At 53.8% G+C, this 19444-nt stretch overlaps 1 protein-coding gene across 6 annotated transcripts in view; it reads left to right on the top strand.

Annotated features, from left to right (window-relative positions):
- The first annotated feature begins 4849 nt into the window (after window positions 1–4849).
- Window positions 4850–19444, top strand: part of AXIN2 (axin 2) — a 30235-nt gene continuing 15640 nt past the window's right edge. Inside the window, exons 1-3 of one of the 6 annotated variants that reach the window (XM_079131977.1) lie at window positions 4850–5043; window positions 7766–8692; window positions 16034–16174. In XM_079131977.1, the coding sequence (XP_078988103.1) occupies window positions 7878–8692; window positions 16034–16174 (956 nt within the window). In that variant the 5' untranslated portion in view covers window positions 4850–5043; window positions 7766–7877. Of the gene's footprint in view, window positions 5044–5517; window positions 5684–6161; window positions 6546–7765; window positions 8693–16033; window positions 16175–19444 lie in introns of those variants that run through there. The other 5 variants (XM_079131975.1, XM_079131972.1, XM_079131976.1 and 2 more) reach the window with 5 other exon arrangements.

The raw sequence follows: 19444 nt of genomic DNA, 5'->3' as shown, positions 1-19444 counted from the left end.
AGTTCAGGGCAATTCCTGAGGAAGGATCCCAAGGAAAGAGGGCTGAGTGGAGGAAGAGAGGGCCTCAGATAAGTGAGGATTTGAGGGGAGCGCTGCAGGCAGGCCGAGCAACAGACAGACCTCAGTGGGCCCATGTGACTTAACAACGCGGATGCTTTTTCAACCAGGTAGAGAGTGGTTTTCTTGGGAGCAAGACTGTAACAGTTAAGTAGATGACAGGGGTAAGGCAGCATAGTGAGCCAGTGCAGATCTCTCTAAAGATGCCTCCCAGACAGTTTATCCTACCGCGTGCATGGAAGCCAGTCGGATAAGGAACAGCGGGCATGGCTTCAGCACTGCGGGTTATATAACAGAGCAGAACCTTGGGGATGTGGTGTAGAGAAGGTTCTTCAACACACAGCAACATCTAGAAGGTTCTGAGGCAGGCTGGGATTCTGTGGGGCCTCCACCCCACCACAGCAAATCCCTGGGAAAGCCCCCGGGCAAGCCATGGGCCAAGGATGGGGCATTGCTCCAAGAAAATCAGAAACAACAAAAGAATATGAGAGGATAAGAAAATTCAAGCCAAGCTAAACCTTACTTTCCAGAAGCTGCTAAAGATGAGCAAAAGGAAGCTACCAGGAGCACAAGACAATGTCCACGGGGTGGCTTGGGTGCTCAGGCCTACTGACTGGCAGTTTCACATGCTCTCCATTGCAGTGATGACTTTAGAGGTCCTTCTGTTTTTTTTTATTCCTTTTCTGAATTCCTTTTTTTATTCACCTTTTGGGGGTGACTGCTATGGTTGTTGCCGTTGTTGTGAGAGAGACACACACACTCACACATACACACACTACGGAAATGACAAAAATGGAATCTCTGGATTGCTTTTAATACTGATGTTCTCCTCTGGTTACAAGCTGAGGTCAACTCCTACAGAGCCCAACTCCGAGATGATGAATGGTGAGATGCTGAGAAATTCAGCAGTTTATAGCTCCATTCATAATAAATATTAAAGGCTTTTGAAAAATCAACCAAATTAGAAAGTTTTAAATTATCATTTACCTGTGATATACATTTACTATACTAATGTTGAAGGTATAGGAAGAATTTATTAAAACAAGTTCCCACAACTCTTATATGATAAAGATTTCTTAGGGAAACCTCACTTTTCCCCTCGTGGCCTCAAGATCTCCACCTTGGCATTCAGAATTCCTCCTCTGCCAAAGGGAAAGGAAGCAGGGAGACAGGGGCAGGAAGTTGGGTCCGAGTGTTGCTCTCTCCTCCTCCTCCTCCTCCTCGGAGACTCTGCCAGAGTCAGTTCTCCTTAGGTGGACCAAGCCCACTGAGATGCCCCTGGGAATAGCTGCCTTCCGAGAAGGCTTGGAGGAACCCTGAGGGTAGCCCATTTCTAAGGATCAAGGCTTTGCATGTGTCAGAGGAAGTTTAGGCTGAAGCCCTGCGGTGACTCTTTCAGGAAAGCATCCAAATGGTACACCCAGGAGCACTGCTCTGAAAGCCAAGGTCTCCAGATACTCGGGCCTGACTCTTAGGCAGGGTCTGCCCTGGGTCCACTCCCCATGGTGGATGAAACCGGATGGGCCAGGCATCAAGCCCCCTAGGAAGCCCTAGCTCAGCTCTGCGTAATTTTCCTCATCTCTTAAGTGATGGGTTGGGTTAGATAACACAGAAAGGGCCACCCGGCTGGAGAAACCTGTTATTTCTTTTTGAGAACTGGATAGGACAGTCTTTGAAGGATGGCAGACAGGCAAAACCTCCTTGGGTTCTTCTACAGGCCCTACTGTGCTCAGCTTCCTGGGGTCACAATGGGCTTCTAATTGGAAGGCATCTTTGCTTGGAGATCAGGGAATTTCCTCCCAGAACAGGCTACTGTGGGAACAGAGTGCCATGCAGAAACAACCCCCATGTGTCTGTTGAATGCCTACTTTGTGTGCAGCACGTGCAGGGCACTTAGCTTAGAGTTCACACTTACAACACTCTTTTTGAGGGGAGCTTTCCTCCACTCTGCAGGTGAACAAATGGCAACAGAGTGGTTAGGTAACCGACAGTCTTAGGAAAGGTTACCTGTGTCTCTGTCCCTTAGAGAAAACAAAGGCACATTGTCTAAGGCTGCACTTTTCCAAAGAATTAAAGAACGAGTTCCTGAATCTTAGAGTAGTGTCCTGGGTCTTGGCAACTCTGAAGTTCCAGCTGGTGTGACTTCCCCTCCGCAGTGTTTTTTTTTGTGGGGCTGACTAAGGGTCAGAGATCTGACCAGATGCCTCCCAGGGAGCCCCTAGTCCTTGTTTTCTGGGATTCTAGGATTTCAGCTGGGGATATAATTCCAGAAAGAGATCACTCTCTGCTTTATTAAACTTGTCTGTACTTAGGCAAAGTGGGCTGTTTATCCTCTGTAGGGTTTTTCTTTAAATGTGGGGGGGGGTGAGTGAGCATGTGCAGAAAATCCATCACCTTGCTTTCCAGTTTCCAGGCAACCGTGCAGGATTACAACAAGTCACATGATAGCGCTGCAGCCAGGGAGAAGAGGAAAATGGAAAACTGTGCTATCTTGAGAAAGGGGCTGGGAATAAGCGAAGGACTGGGAGTGTCCTCTAGAAATATTATCAACAAGTAGTCGAAGACCCAGCGGCTGGAAAGGGCTTTTGGCTTCTCAGCATTTGGCTTGGCCTCCTGCTAGCTGGAAAATGCCCTATCAGATATGAAGCCAGGGGAAGGAAGGGGGCAGGGGTAAGATGGCAGTGACAGTGGGGGAGTCATTGGCCTAAGGTGACCCTAGCACCTGTTCTGGAAATCAGCTCCCAGAGGAGTTAGTACTGAGAAGATCGGAACCAAACGGGGCTCCCCAGCCCCTCCTTCCTGCTGCCACAGCCCTGGGATAATGAAGGAGCAGGCGAGTCCTTGGTTAAAGCCCAGCCTGTGAGGATTGTGGCTGGTTGGGGGGCAGTGGAGGGTCAGTGGGGACAACTGGGAGGGGAGGAAAACCACCCATGAAGACCAACTTTCCACTTCCTTTTTGAAAGCCTCCTCTTTCTGAACATTGTTTATTTTGATTTTGACTGTTTTGATTTTGTTCTGTCTCCCCTCCCCCGCTGTGTGTGTGTGTGTGTGTGTGTGTGTGTGTGTGTGTGTGGTGTATGTACGTGTACCACCCCCTACTGTTGTTTATACTGTGGGTACTTCTATGACAATTCATCCCCCTGTCTATACTTTTGTTCCAGTAATGACACCCTCTGTGGCCTAATGACTCCCAGGGACCAGGGTGTCAGTTTTGCTCTTGGCACTCTCGGGGTCTCCAATAGGTGTGCCCTTAGTCCAGGTTCCGCATACCAGCTCCGAAATGAAGGCCCAGGGCACTCTTGTTCCATTCACCCTCCAGGATTCCAGGGAGCCCTCAGGACCCCACAACTTCTTACCTCTCACATTGGTCCCAAGACCAAGATGTGTCCTGGGAACACACACTTTCCTTGGCCTTCCCAGGAGGGACTGTATTCCACAGTCTGGGTTACTGGCTTTAGGCCTGGGGAGGCAAGCCTGCTAGGCAGAACATGGACATAGGCAGGCTTTGGGGAGGCCAAGGCCATGCCATGCTGTCCAGCAGCTCTAATCTGGTCCCATGGGTTATGCAGTCCCTGGCCTATATTACTTCTCTTTTCCTTTGGAAACTAGATAGTCATGTTTCTTGACCATTTTAGAGTTCTGAAGGCCTACTGATAGGCCTTCTCTGCATTTATAAGGGCTTGCCCTAAGTTCAGCAACGTTTGAAGGAAAAGTCAGTGGACTTGAATGCCAAAGTCTTGTACAGCTCCGTTGAGGCTAGGGCTCTGCCTTTCACTCTTTGGATCTCTTTAGTTCACATTTGTTTTGTTTTGTGGAAGGAAGAAAAGTTTATTCGCTCATCATATGAGGGATCATTGTGTACCAATTGATGAATACATAAATAATGGTCTAGGTTTCTGGCATATTTTCTTATTTCTTGGTAGAAGAAAAGTTTGTGCCTTATAAATATTTGGGGGTGGATGGGGAGAGGAAATCAAAGGTGACAACGGCGTGAGTTTTCACTATACTGAAATCTCGTATGAAGAGAGAGAAAAGACTTTCCAGGTCTGTTGAATTGGGGAGTCAGTAGTGGGCATGCGCTTGTTAGGGAGAGAAAGCCCACGTGTGTGCACTGAGCATTCTGACAGCCAGAGGAATTGGGGTAGATCTTCATGGAGTTGAGGCACACTCCCTAACGCGGTGTCGGAGAGTGTCGCCTGCACACAGGCCAGTGCTGGGAGATTCACAGCCTCATCGTCACACATGCACAAACACAAACCATCCGCAAACTGTAGTCCTGTTATTTACCCAAACTCAGATTAAAGCGCGCAATCGTTCACACTCCCGGAGTGCCTTCCGCGTCCGAGCCGACGGGCGCCCTGCGACACTTGGCCAATCGATTCCAGGGCAAGAACTTCCTTTCCAAGCTCCTCCGAGCACAAATTCCCAGGGAAACTTGAACAGAAGTGGAAAAATGTTTGATGATAGAAAAAAAAAATCTGCTTGCTTGCAGTTCTTGCGATGGCCAGATTGTTACAAGAAACTGTTGCATTCCAGAGCTGGAGAGGGCGAGGGCAGGCAGGGGGAGGAGACAAGAGCAAAGAGGCCGGAAAACTTGAAAGACCGAATCAGAACTCCGGCGGAGAACGCCCCGGAGGCCGCGGGGGGCTGCCGAGGGGCGGAGGAGGGCTGGGGAAGAGTTAACGCGGGAGCGGAGCGTGCGGCGGGGGCGGGCCGGGGCGGGGCCGGGCGGGCGCTGGGCGCTGTCCCTTTAAGGCGGGCGGCGCGGGCCGGCCGAGCGCCGCTGTGATTGGCGCGGCGGGATCACTGGCTCCCAAGCCCGGCCCGGGGGAGTCGGCTGGAGCCGGCTGCGCTTTGATAAGGTCCTGGCAACTCAGTAACAGCCAGAGAGCCGGGAAATAAAAATAACCCCGCAGCGCGATGGATTTGGGGGCTGCCTGGCGACCGCGGCGCCCGCCTCCCGGGCCGAAAGCCCTGCTGTAAAAGGTGGGGGCGGCGGCAGGGCCCCAGAGGAGTAGCTCAAAGGAAGCCCCCTCGGACAAGGACGAGGTCGTGGCGGTCCGCGCCGTGGGCGCGGGCGACAGGAGGGGACCGGGCGGGCCAGAGGCAGGGCACGCAGGGGGTGCGGGCTGGGCGGCGGGCTCAGGGACTGCGGGCGCGGGGGGCGGCCGGGTGCGGCCGGCGCGTACCTCCCTTCCAGGACCGTGCGCTCGGCTCGCGCCTTTGAAGTGCACAGTTAAATCCACAGCGCAGTTTTTGTTGGAAGCGCCCGGAGGACATTTGGTGCGCCGAGTGACTGCTGGAAACAGGACCTGTGTTGAAAGCCGGGCCGGGCGGGGGCCGGAGGGGCCGGGGGCGGCTGGGGTGGGGGCGGAGGCCTGCTCGGATCGTTTGCATAAAAGGGGCGGCGGGCGCCTCTCCCCTCCCCCGCGGAGACCCAGCTCTAATCCCGGGTCGTCGTTTCCCTGCACCCCCTCCCCCGCCGCGGACTCCCTATGTTCCCCGACGCCCTGGCCGGCCCGGGGGGGCCCGGGGCTGCCACTGCGAGCGAAGCCGGGGGCCGGGGCCGGGGCCCTACCCGGGGCGCCTGCGAGGTCTCGCCGCGGAGCGCGCGCGCGGATCAATGGTGAGTGACGAGGCCGCGGCGGCCCGGCGGCCCGCGCGCTTTGATGTGCCGGGCGGCCCTTTGAAGTTGGCAGGCCGGCTATTTCGGGGCTCGCTCTGGGCCGGAGCGGAGGGGAGCTGTCGGCCAGGCGCCCAGCGCTCCGGGGGGCTTGGCCGGCCACCCCGAGCGCCCTGCGCCGAAGCCCCCTCCCCATTGCGGGGGCCGGGCAGGGAGACTTCTCCAAGTGGCGGAGGGGGCACATCCCCCTCGGGGGTCGCGTAGCTGTGGTTCTGAATGTGAGTCGGCGTGTGAGTGTGCGCGGGAGTGCTTTGGAAGGTGGGATGAAAGGGCGGCGGCGCCCCCCGCTTGCCCTCCCCTCCGCCCCCACCCCCGCCTTCACTCCCCTCCGCCCCCTCCCCCGCCTCTCCCCCGCCCCGTGCTCCCCTCCCACTTCTCTCCCTCCTCCTCTCCCCTCCCAGCGGCGGGTCGGCGCTTAGGGGCCCTGAGCGCTGGCGGAGGCTCAGTCTGCGCGCAGGACCGGCCCGAGCCCGGGGCGCCCGCGTCCCTTCTCCCCGTCCGGGCCCCGCGTCCCTGGTCGCCCTGGCCCCTTTTGCTGAGAGGCAGCGACTCCGCGCGTCGCCATTTCTGGACTAGGCGGCTGCTTTCCGTGCTTTTTCTGCGGGCGCCGCTGCGAACCGCGGCGCTGGGGATCGACCCCCGCCCGAGCTCGGGGCGCTGCTCGCGCGTCCCGGGGCTCTGACTCCACGCTCTGCGGTCCGCTCACCGGGGCTCTGGAGCTGTTCGGTTCAGTTTGGGCTGGGGGGCCGGGCCGCAGGGGCTCGGAGGAGATGAGAGCCCGGCCTCGGCGGCCTTCGTTTTCCAGGTAACGGGGCCGCCCCACCTCCCCTCCGCCCGGGTGCGCGGCGCTACCGGCAGCCCTGCCACTCCACAGGCGGCGTTGCCCAGCACGGCGTCCTGAGGTCCCAGGCCCGGTCCCCATCCCCTCTCCCGGCGGTCCACCCGGTCCGCTCCTACCCTTCTTAGTTTGATCCTGCCGGTGTTAGGGAAAGCTTCTTGTTTATTGGTTAGATAAGACTTTTTTTTTTTTTTTTTTTTTTAACCCTTCTGAAAAAAAGAGGCTTGAGAGCAGTGGAGTTGGGGATTCTTGGCACAGGCAGTAGTAGCGTGAGACGGTTTCTGATCTGGTTTTGTAGGGTTCGCGACTCCGGGAGGCGGGTTCTGAGGCTTCTCAGCTGTTTTGCAAAGTTCCAAGACCAGTCTCGTCTGGGTGATTTGGTTTCTGGTTTTGGGAGCGGGTAAAACAGAGGTGTAGCCTGAGCCGGATTCTTGGCGTGTGTGTGTGTGTGTGTGTGTGTGTGTGTGTGTGTGTGTGTGAGAGAGAGAGAGAGAGAGGGAGAGAGAGAGAGAGAGAGAAAGCGACAGAGGGAGAGCAACATTTGCATCTGGGACGGGGGAGGGGGTGCATACTGAATCTGGAAGTGCGGGAGCCCATTCCGTCTATGTTGGGCGGGCTTCTTTCGGGCTGGGATCTTCTAAATTTTTAGGGAGTGGAAGGGGGAGCGCACAGGGAGGGGGCGGATGGGGGGAATGGGAACCAGATGCCGGGGAAGGGCACGTTTGGAGTTCCAGTTATCTGTGCAGAGTCGAGCGGGGAAATTTTAACCGAAATTGACTTCACCTGCACACAGCCCGACGGCTGGCAGTGCGCCTCTTAGGAGTTGATGCTCTCGGGGGGGGGCGGGCTGGGCCGCCCTACGTGCGCTCGGGCCGAGCCGGGTTTTGGAAGGTTGTGTCTTACACCTCCCTTGTCCTCTCCGCCCCCGCCCTTCCATCTCACCTTTTCCGCCCCGTCCCCAGCCCCGCCACCCCTGAAAAAGGGTGAGGGGAGCTCAGATTTCGCCTTTGAAAAAGCAGCGTCGGATACTTGAGATGAGCACCTCACGGATAGCTGGGTTGCTTGATTTGAATTTGAGGAGTTGAAAAGCCTGTTTACTTTCTTGCTTTGATGTTGGGTAGATCTGGTTTTGATTAGATCAATACCCTTTTCTCTCTCCCCACCTCCCCCCTTCCTTTTCTTCCCAGAGAGGAGGCTCAGATGAGCCCCTGCTGACTTGAGAGAGAGAGAGACCACGCGGATTGCTGAGAGGAACTGGAAGAAAAAATTCCCAACCGCAGTGAGAAGAGCTCCCTCACTATGAGTAGCGCGGTGTTGGTGACTCGCCTCCCGGATCCCAGCAGCAGCTTCCGTGAGGATGCCCCTCGGCCCCCGGTTCCAGGGGAAGAAGGGGAGACCCCACCCTGCCAGCCAGGGATGGGCAAGGGTCAGGCCGCTAAACCCACGCCTGTCTCCTCCAACGCCAGGAGAAATGAAGATGGGTTGGGGGAGCCCGAGGGGCGGGCATCCCCGGATTCCCCTCTGACTAGGTGGACCAAGTCCCTGCACTGCTTGCTGGGCGACCAAGACGGTGCTTACCTCTTCCGGACTTTCCTGGAGAGGGAGAAATGTGTGGATACCTTAGACTTCTGGTTTGCCTGCAATGGATTCAGGCAGATGAACCTTAAGGATACCAAAACATTGAGAGTAGCCAAAGCGATCTACAAGAGGTACATCGAGAACAACAGCATTGTCTCCAAGCAACTGAAACCTGCCACCAAGACCTACATAAGAGATGGCATCAAGAAGCAGCAGATTGACTCCATCATGTTCGACCAGGCGCAGACCGAGATCCAGTCGGTGATGGAGGAAAATGCCTACCAGATGTTTTTGACTTCTGATATATACCTCGAATATGTGAGGAGTGGGGGAGAGAACCCAGCTTACATGAGTAATGCCGGACTCGGGAGCCTAAAGGTCTTGTGTGGCTACCTCCCCACCTTGAACGAAGAGGAGGAATGGACTTGTGCTGACTTCAAGTGCAAACTTTCACCCACTGTGGTTGGCTTGTCCAGCAAAACTCTGAGGGCCACGGCGAGCGTGCGCTCCACGGAAACTGTTGAAAATGGATACAGGTAAGACTTTGGGTGGAGTGGGTGGGGGCAGGGCTTGGAGGATGATCTGGACTTTACAGATGTCTTGAATTAAGTAGAATGGGTGGACGGACGGATGGATGGATGGATGTGCTGCAGAGGCTGACGAACGTCTGTTGAGATCTAGGACCGCTGGCCAGGAACCCTTTGATCTTGGTTTTGTTGTTTAAGGGGGCGGGTGGAGGTGATGCAGGCACAGCTAAATACCGCAGTCTTCCAGTGCTGACTTCAAACAGTGGCAGGCAGTATTCATTAATGTGGGTTACTTATTATCCTGGGCTAGAGCCTCAGAGGGGTTGAGAGAGAGGGGGAGGGGGGACAGCAGCTTTTGATGCCTCTGAGTCACCAGACCCACTAAGCACCGGTTTGGGAAGGGGTCATTCCACCACTAATCAGCAGAGGGGAATTAACGTGGCTAGGGAGGCAGCCGAGTTGTGGTGAAGGCACAGGAAATAACGTGTGCATGCATCGAGGGGTAAGTGGGATCCTTTGAACTTTTTATGTTAAGATAAGAGCCAACAATTGGCTTAATGACCGATCTTAACTTGTGGTTCTCTTTGTAGAATTAGATATTTACCCAACAACAAACCCTTCTTACCCTGGGAAGGTCCTGTGACTTTCCCGACTGAAGGACCCTTAACCTTGGACTCTGCTGGTTTATGAATTCAGGTTTTCAATGCCTGTGAGCCCGAGAGTCAGACCTCAGTTGATGATTTTGTTGCTTCGTGATGATGGGGAAGAGACCTTGGTCCAGGAGGACTTGGCCCAAGAGTACTTTCTCCTTTTGAGGTTTCAAAGACAAAGTCCTTTACCGAATGGCCAAGTCTTAAGAGTCTCAACCTTTGCGGGCAACTTCAGATCTCCTGTGAGAATGAGTTTTTCTGTTTCCTTGCCTCTTCCCACTTCCAGATATCTGACAAGAGAAGGCACTTGGTCCTAGGTTGTTGCTAATGACATGCAGGGTAGGAGGTGGGGCAGCACTTGATTGCCATCCAAATGGCTTAGCTTCCCTATAGACTTGTGTGTGTTATGGACCCAGGGCCTGGTCTGGTAGCCGGGTAGCTGCCTGGGTATTTCCCCCTCTCAGAAGGGTGTTGCCTCCATTGTCCAGCTACAGGAGGAGGGGATGGGCACCTGGAGTCCATCTGTAGCCTCTCAGGTCTGAGCAGGCTGTGATTTGGACACAGCCAAGGGCATTGACTGCTAGCGAGACCATGGCAGGCTCATTCTCCATCCACCAGGGGGCATTCTCACAGCCTTGGCAGCCAGTTCATTGCTCAGACATCTGGTCTACACCTAAGTTGAACAGAGCTGGCTTTTGCAAGGAAGCACAGGATCACATGGAGTTCTTTTAGCATCTGAGCTTAGGGAGTTGGGCTGTTTTGGAAGATTCTGTTTGTAGCCTCTGCAGCAGGGCAGTCACTGAACACCTGCCACTGTGCACTGCTCCATTATGAGGACATCAGGGTGAACCTCTGGTGTTGACCTCCTTGCCCTCCCACTTGTGGTCAGAGCTGAGATGCCTGAAAACCTGTGACAAGGCCGCTTTTCCCGGGGCCTTCTGACAGTGGCGTTTCTGTGTCTCCCAGTGTCAACCAAGTGTCACTTTTGCAAATAGCATAGTGTGGGTTTGGATGCCAACAGGAAGAGAGCACTCCCCTCCTTGCGGATTGTGCAGGAGAGGCCCAGCCTTGACTTGCCTCCTTCCCCTCTCCCAGGCTTCTTCTGGGAAGCTTTTGAGGTCCCAAGACAGGGCAGAAGATGGTTTTTCTAGTGCTGCCTCCTTGGTTTGTAAATTAGGGGCACCCTTGATGTATAGAGCATGGCTGTTTGTTGGCTGAGGGTTCTCATGCTAGATTCATGTGTGGTCTTCCCACCATTGGGGTGGAGTGAAGTGTCCCACCTAGACAGCATGAAGCCCATCTGTCTTCACTGGGCATCGTGGGAGAGAATTTAAGAATGTGTACATGGTCTGATTTCATTAACATGCAAGATATTTGGTGTGGGTACAGTGTGTTGGGAGTTATCCTGACCCTGGATTCCAGCCCTGTTGATCTTTCTGAAAAGAATATTGAAGACTTTGAACCTAATGTGCCCATCTGTAAAATGGGTCAGCATGCTCCCTTCCGTCAGGCATCCTGTAGGGCTGTTCTCCAGATCAAAATAGTAAACAGGATAGCCCTTCGTAAGGGGAAGCATGTTGAAAAGATATAAAGTGTTATAATTGGTATAATTAACGATAATTGGGGGTGTGAAAAGGGCACCAGGTTGGCATATCACTTATAAAGAGTAACTCTTAGGTTTTGGCCCATTTGTCCTCATGAGGTTTTGTAGGTTTCCCCTCCTCGGCCTCAGCACCCCCTGCTTGTTGGGCTTGCTCAAGTGCGTCTCTCCAGCCAGACCTTGCGGTGTGGGGATCCCACTGACTCTTGGGGTTGCGCCCACCCCTGCATTCGCTTGCTCCTTGTGCAGAGTCCAGGAGGGGCAGAGGCAGTTACTTTTGTAAATCGAATGAAACAGAACAGGAGGCCAGCCGAGGGTCTCTGCTCAGCTGTCGAGTCTTGGCAGCTGGATGCCCAGGGCACTGGCTAGCCTTCCAAGCCCTGTGTTTACCTTGGGCGCTCAAAGGAGCCTCATTTTTAATGACTTGTTTGTGTCCTTACTGATTTGGTGTCAGGTTTAATATAAATAGTTGGGACGGAAGAGCAGGAATTATCCTCAGAGGGAAGGGCTCTGGTTTGCTCGTGGTTGAGTGGGATGCCTGGGCTTTTGATGGTCTCTATAAATAACCGAGAGCAAAAGTGACCTGTTGGTGGGAGCGTGTGTAAAAACCCCAGCACACAGATGCGAGGTGTGTGCATAGGGGCTGCGGGCAGGGGACATGGTGCCGGGCACACACAGCCTTGCTGCCCTTTCTGCCCAGGCCCCAGGCAGGGCCCGCCTGCCTCCGCTTGGGCCCTCTGCTCTGGCCTCACTTAAAAGTCCACCGGGCCCAGCAGATGGCCCTCTGCTGGCTCCAAGTGCTTCCTGTTCTCTGGAAGAACTCGCTGATGAGGCCCGTTTTTGTGTGAAGCCATTGGAATCAATCTTGGCTTCAGTTATCAAAGAAAATGATGCCATTGCAAAGATATGCAGGAAGCAGTGGTCGGCGACCCGAGGATGAGCCCCGAGAAGGCCTTTGGCTGCGATACACTTGTCAAGCTTTTGCCTGGCTCCAAAAGGCACTGACCCCTTGCTGGACTCCCCTTGATCTTGCCTTCAAAATTGCTGCAAGTGGGAGTTGCCTTTGGGGCAGGGACCTGGGGAGTGTATTGTCAGGGGCTCTTGGAAGCCCTAGCAGTCTTGGACCGAGTCATCTTTATGTTGCGCTGCTGTAGAGGGGCCCCAGGAGGAGGCCTGAGGATGGTTCGGGGGTTCTCTGTCGGGAGCCTCTGCTCTGGGCTGTGGGGAGGGGCAGCGGCCACATCATCCAGTCATCTCGTGGAGATGAGAGAAGAGTGGGCTAGCCACAGGCACTCCCTCTGCACCAGCAGCTGAACCCCTCTGTGCACTGAAGTGGCCAAGGAAGGCTGCGCACGCACGCCCTGTGCAGTGTGCCCATATGGGCCACAGGCCTCTGCACTCCATAGGAATGTAAAGTCCTTGCAGCAGCTGGAAGCACAGGACTCCTGAAGGAGGAATCAAAGCATCTGTGTGCAATTACTGTAGCATGGTCCAGTTTCTTTCCTTTTTTTTTTTTTTTTTTAAACTAATCACAAGAAAACAACTTTAATCTGCTTTCTTAAAATTAAGTGGTGCTTTTAAGAAAGTTCTGGGCACTTCAGAATTGAGTTTCTGTCTCCCCACATCCCTGCCTCCTTCCTCTGCCTCATCTTGTTATGATTGCAGGAAAATCCAAGTACTTTATTGCAGTCAACTGAGTTAAGAGCAGTATATTCCAGTTTTAATTACTGGCCACACAGTAGCCCTCTATTTTGGAAGTGGAGGGAGCCGAGTTTATTTTGGGATCCATGTGTGAAAGAATGGGCGGGAGTCTGTGCACACATGGGGTTTGAGTTAGGTGTCTTTTTTTGCTGGGGAGGAAGGAATTTCTATTGAGTCATTTTCTCCCTGTGCAGGCAGAAATATAAGTTTTACATCTGAGGCATTGTTGATGTGTTAATGCCACCAAGATAGCAAGACCAAGGGCATGGAAAGTGTTTGGATGCTATTTAGGGCTACTTTGGTTTTTCTGACCTTGCACTATTCCTCTTTACAACTTTTTAGCAATCCATTTGGTGGACCTAGGTCTTTGAAGAAGTTCTCAGCCAAGTTTTGAGCTCCTACCACGTGCCACCAACTACTTTTGGTGTTGGAGACACACGTGGCCAACAGGGCTGAACCCCTCATGGGGTGCGCAGTCTGGTGCCTGGGACAGACATGGGGCAGGGAAAGGGGCCAGCACTCCGTTGGGCTGAGGTGTGGTGAGCACTGAGGGAAAAGTCAGTCACACGTTTGAGGAAGCAGTTGTTTTGGCTGGATGTTGGCTCTTGTGTGACTGTGATGCCCCCAGTCACGGCACCCTCACCCGGCCCGGCAGGATGCGAGAGCAGGGCACAGGAGGCCACGTTTGGACCGCTTGCCTCTCGGGTGGATGCCCCCACCAGGGAGGCTGTGCCCTGGTCCAGCTGACCAGTTGGTAGCCAGCACCAGTCCCAGCCTCTGACTTCTGGTCCCTGCAGAGAGTGTATAGAACCTACCTATCTCTGGGTTCCTGATGATAGGAGGGGACTCCGTCGTCCCATCTGCCTGCCCCAGAGAGCGGGCAGTTTAGACTTGGCTGGGTCTCTGGCCTGCCCTCATCCACTCTAACCAGTTAGAAGCCCTCGCTCCTTTCTGACTTGTAAAGCCCAGTTGCTCTGGTTCTGCCCCCCGTGGCGAGGGTGAAGCGGGAGCACCCTCTCTTGCGTTCCTTGTGGGCTAGGAGGGTGCTTTCACGAGTCCTCCCTGGGCCTGTGTTCGCAGCCTCTCCATGTGCTTGCTCAGAGAGCACCAGGTGCAGGGGCCGTGAAAGACTAACCATTCTCATCGAGTCTTCACACAAAGTCCCAGGAGGTGGCAGGATTTCCGGGGAGAGTTCACAGACACAGAAGTACTCAGTGTGTTCGCACCTTCTGGTTAATCAGTGCCTATGTGACACCTCCAAGGTCTGGCTCTCTGCTCCAGCCTAGTGCAGTAGAACAAGGTCAGGTCCCAGCTGACATCCAGCTGCTCTGACCAAGTCTCCGGTGGGGTGGGCTTGATCAGGCACTTGCCCATTTAGGACTTGGGGAGCTCCTTGGGTGGTTCTGAGGATTCCCTGAGATGAAGACAGCAGCTGTGCACTGGGCACCTGCTGTGTGCCAGCCCTGTCCTTGGTGCTGGGAAGTAAGGGGTGCACTAGTGACAAACACAAAGACCCTGTCTCTTCAGGCACAGGCCATACCCGGTGGTTGGGCAGCGGTGCCCCTGGTTATCAGCATTTCTCAGCTGAGGGCTGCAGGTGAGCCTGGAACTTCTCTCTTTTCCACCCCCTCTGCCCCCTGTTGAGACCCTTCCACCAAATGTGGCAACAGCTTCCCCCTGGGCTCCTGGCTTTCATTTGTCCCTCCCTCTAGTCACACCTGGTGGCAAAACTTGGGCCACAAGCTGCTGGGAACTCTCCTCCCTGCCTGTTGCTCCCAGCCTGCGGGCCCCTCCCTGTCCCAGTGGGACAGACACTGCCCTTGCACCGAGGGCCTTGTCCTCTGCACCAGGCCTTCTTATGAGCCGAGGGACCCTGCTCTCCCTGGCCTGGGAAGGCTTTCCTGTCACCCAGTCCTGGCTATCTTCTCAGATTCCTGCTCCTTTGTCATGATGCCCCTCCTTTCTACCCATCCCTGGGAGCCGTCCCCAACCATCTCAGCTGGAAAGCTTCCTCTCCATCATCTGGACCCCCTGATGTCATGTGTCGGGTTGTTCATGTCCTGCCTTGTAGCCTAGAACTTTCCAAAACGTTGAGACAGTCTTTGTGTCGGGAGGCAGAAAGAGAGATTAAGGGAGAGCTGGACGAACCAGCGCCATGCCCACAGCTGGAGCTGTGACCGAGGGCAAGCTGCTGTACCTCAGGGACCGCCAAAGGCCTCATCTGCGAGGTGGGCACAGCACAGCGCAGCTCTCCATCCCCTGATAGCACTGTGCCTACCTCCCTCCATGTGCTCCACCAGGCCTCGGGTGCCAGGCAACTGGAACCTGGGGGCTGCAGACACCCTGAGCTCAGTGAGTGCTGGACACGTGGGAGTAGGCGCTTGGGGAGCACGTGCAGGTGGCTTGCTGTGACCGCTCTCCTTGCCAGCCCCAAGGCTACCTTCATGGCCCATGGCAGGTGCTCTATAGAGAGGAGGCTTCCTTTCTCCTCCAGTTGAGTTTCTTGCTGCCACCTTCCCTTGGGGGCATGGAGGGTCTTGGTACTCTACTAGGCTTCCTATGACCTCGGGCTTGAAGGGACTTCAGGAAGGGTCCCTTTCTGCAGCCTGCTGACCTATCTCCCTCCCCCCACTGAACTCCCTGGCTGGTGACACAAGAGGAATGCAGCCCAGCAGGAGACAGGCACACTGGTTGTTCTGGGAGGAGATCAAGAGAGAGCCACAGGGACCCAGAGGCCACTGGGACAAAAGGGCTGGAGACCCCTGGAGGAGGGGCCCTGGGCCTCCTTTTAAAATAGCCTGCTGCTCATTTCAGTCCTGCCAGCCTCAGCCAGCCCTGGGGGAGGAAGGCCTGGGTGGGGGAAGGGGCATGGCAAGCCCCGGGAGCCCTACACATCGTCTGGAGCCCTTCTCCCTGTCTGCGAGGACCACGTCAGGCCCCTAGTTGTTCACATCTCTGGGCTGGGCTAACAGACCCAGGGGCACGGGTTAGGACACTTGAGATGTTTGAGACCCTGACATTGTTGTTTTGGTCAGTCTTGGGTGTGGAGGCAGGAGGGAGAAAGATGCCTGTCTCCACTGACTTGTTCCCTCTTTTGTCACGGTCTCCCCTTCTAGAGCAGAGCAGAGTCTGCCTCTTCTTGCAGGTGTGTATGTAGAACTCTATAGGATTCTCTGGGCTACTTCTGGAGTACTGTGCCCTGGCAGATGCCTTTTGGGAGTGGGGAACCCAGCCTGCCTTCTCCCCGGGATGGATCACTGGCTGAAGGGCCTCCCTTGTGTGGCCCAGCTGGACCTGGGCAGCAGGAGGCCTGGGCAGAGGTGGGATTGTGCACTCCCCCGATGACCTGGGCTTCCAGTGAGGATCTGTGGCCGCGTTCTTACTGTGCTTTTCCCACAGGTCCCTCAAGAGGAGTGACCCTGTCAACCCATACCATGTGGGTTCCGGCTGTGTCTTTGCACCAGCCACCAGCGCTAATGACAGTGAGATATCCAGTGATGCGCTGACGGATGATTCCATGTCCTTGACGGACAGTAGCGTGTGAGTACCTGGCAGCCCCCACGCTGCCTCTCCTCCTCCCCTGGCTTTGCATTCCCATCTCTGTGAATGTGGACCTTGGTTCCATGGAGGGGGTCGTGACTCACGTGGCATGGCTCAGGTCAGGGGGAGTGGCATGGTGGTCGGGTGGCATTAACCTGTAAGCTTTGAAAGGGAAGTTGAGGTGGCACCTTAGCAGAAGAAACCGAAGCCCAGCAGAAGGTTAAGATGAGTATTTCTGGAGTCTGAAAACCACCTTCTGGTTTTCCCTGTGGGAGCAGTTGGCCTTGACTGGGCTTGAGACACAGGTTCAAAACCAACGGGCGGAGTGGGTGCAGTGGGTGGAGAGGGACATGCCTGTAACCCCAGCAGCTCAAGAGTCCCAGGCAGGAGGATTACATGTTCAAAGCCAGGCTCAGCAACTTAGCAAGGCCCTGTCTCTAAATAAAAAGAAAAAATTGGGCTGGGGATGTGGCTCGGTGGTTAAGCACCCCTGGGTTCAATCCCTGGTACCTAAATAAATAAATAAATAAATAAATAAATAAATAAATAAAACCAACAGGTGGGACTCAGGGTGAACCAGAAGGTTTTGCATTTAGAGTTTGTTGAGGAAAAAGCCTCGGGGAGGGGGTGTTCAGAAAGCCAGGTATCTCTTCCAGGGGACCCTGTGTGTGATGTGCCCACATGGAGATGTTCCAGTGGACATCCTTCAGTTCCATAAATGTTGGTGGTGGGCTGACTGTAGATTCTGGGGATTCTAAGTAGAGGCTTCTTCAAAGTGGTACCTGATCTTGGGTCTATTGCAGGTGGGTGGCTTTGATTTTTTTTTTTTTTTTTTTTTTTTTTAAGTAATCCAAGTTACCGAAGTGGTCTGATGGGATCAGATCATCAGACGAGTCATGCTTTGAATTTGAGGTCATTTAAGTTAAGCTCAGTACTCCTGATGGAGAGCAGCAGTTCTCCATGGATCTTGTAGGGTGGGGGTGGGGGTGTCACCATTTCCTGTGGTCCCTGGAGGTTCTGATTCAGGAGACTTGTGTGGAACCTGGGCATGGGTGCAATTCCCCAAAGGCTCTTCATCTAACATTGAGTTGAGAATCACCGTTCCAAAAATGGTCTTTGAGGCTTTTCAACAAATGTCCTGGAGTCAGAATTTTGCCTGCTAAGGGAACAGTTTTGAAAGGCAAACCTATTGAGTGGCGTTAAGTTCTGGCATACTTATTTAGACTTTGTTCCTTTTAGCTTCCTAAAACTGGAGGTCTATTCTTCCCTTCTGTTTGAGACTATCTGGTTTCTCTTGGCCACTGTCATGTGGCCTGTGGCATGGGACCAATTGGAAGGAGCATTGAGGAGGCCAGCTTGGGACTCTACCATTGATCTTCCTGGTGGCTTTCATTGTGTTACCTCAGATTCCCTTGTTAGTAAAAGACGAGAGATCCCTAGGTGAAAAGTTCCATTTTAATAAAAGAACAGCGCTTTGGCACTGGTGAAGATAGAGCCCGTGGAGGAAGGAAAGGCTGTGGGGAGGGGGTTTCTGTATTTCCCGAGCGCTTTGTGTATCCATACTTGAAAAAACTTTCTCTTTGATGGACATATTTCTCACATTGCATTTTACTCTATTTTTACTGAATGGTATTAGACAAGGCAGAGTTTACTTCTTGAGAATCCAAAAAGTTAATTCCAAGATCTGTGTTCACACTCAGTTGTACCATTACCTCATAAGCTATGGGGTTCTGTAGGGCCACTCGCCCTATAGGTATGGATCCTCCCTTGAGGTCGTTCTTCTCTTTCCTCTTTGTCACTCTACCTACCATCTGTGTGCTGGTTCTGGCAACTTATTCTTCAGCGTTTATTAATTCGTGGGAGTCTCAGTGCTGCGTGTAAACTAAGAGTGAGTCGGAACTGAATGAAGGCATTGAGGGAATCTCCTAAGTCCGATGCAGTTTACCCAAGACTGCGAGGCTTCTGTTTGGATTTCTTAGAGACTATTTTTGGCTTGCTTCCTGGTCCTGGCTGCATTTCAGTCCCCATCACTGAGGTGTTATTTTGGGTTCATGATGAGATAACTCGGGTGTGGTCCCCATAATTGTTTCTGTTGGATCCTCACAAAACCCAGTCAGAAAGGTAAGCAGATACTGGTGACTTGACAGTGAGGTAGCAAATCCTGCTGCGTCCCAAACAGAACAGCGACCCTGCCTGATGTGGCCCCTGCCCTTTGCCCTCTGTGTCTTTCCCAAGCACGGACATTTCTTTTTTCCCAGCATGAACATTTTCTTTAAATTTTTTTTATTTTATTACCATGAGCTGTGTTGATGTGACGGGTCGTTCATGAGACCCGTAAGTCACTTTGGGTTTCTTTTCTTTTTATTCGTGATCAGAATGCTTTTTTAAAAACAGGGTCGGGTGGAGTTGGACAAAAGGAGCGTTGCAAGTTCTCCCCACAGGCTTTCCTCCTCGATTTCATGTAGAAGTGCCTTTAAAGCTCTCACCCTTTTCTGCATTAGCTGAAGCACTTTGCTGACTTAAGGTGTGGGGAATCCACTTTCAGGGCTCAGAAAGATTTGCAGCCCACTGATCCTGGGTGGCAGCGGGTAGTACAGAGGCCAGTGAAGAACAGTCTGGTACAGAGAAACATGGGGAAAAACCATCACCTAGCAGCTTTCTCGCATGTGAAGCAGATACCTTGGGGCCCCTAGTGGCAGAACTTCTGGGTGTTGTAACAGGGTGTCTCAATGCATAGTAAGTAAACCAGGCAGCCTAGGGAGAGCACCTGTAAGGCCCAGGGACCTGAGGGTTCATGGTGTTTGCTCTGATCTTCTTGGCAGCCTTGGGTGGTTCAGAGCCTTCTCCCAACCAAGTGAGCAGACTGTTAGACTAACACTCGGAGTGTGTAGACCAACTGTAAGTGCAACTGGCACTAGTGGGATATCTCCCATACTTGGGGGTCATTTGTCTCATGCTGCCTGTGATGTGGGACAAAGGGTCTCCAGAACCAGGAGCCCACTGGACAGGGCTTACTAACACTTTAGAGGTTCCTGAGGGTCTCAAGCTGCCATTGATGGCCAGGGATGGGTCCCTTGGGGTCACCCCACTCTTTGCTGAACAGATTTGGCATGGACTAAAAGCCTGGTGTGATGTGAGGCACTTTCTGGCCTGCTGGCCCTGGGTGTGTGTGATCTGCCCTGTCTTGCGCAGTCACCCGGGATTCCCAGGGCTGGGATTAGACCCCCTCTTCAGAGCTCTGCCAATTGTGGGCCTCGTGCAGACGAGAGT

Source organism: Sciurus vulgaris (genome assembly GCF_902686455.1).
Source record: "Sciurus vulgaris genome assembly, chromosome: 3".
NCBI lineage: Eukaryota > Metazoa > Chordata > Mammalia > Rodentia > Sciuridae > Sciurus > Sciurus vulgaris.
This window is presented reverse-complemented; position numbering and strand designations above follow the sequence as displayed.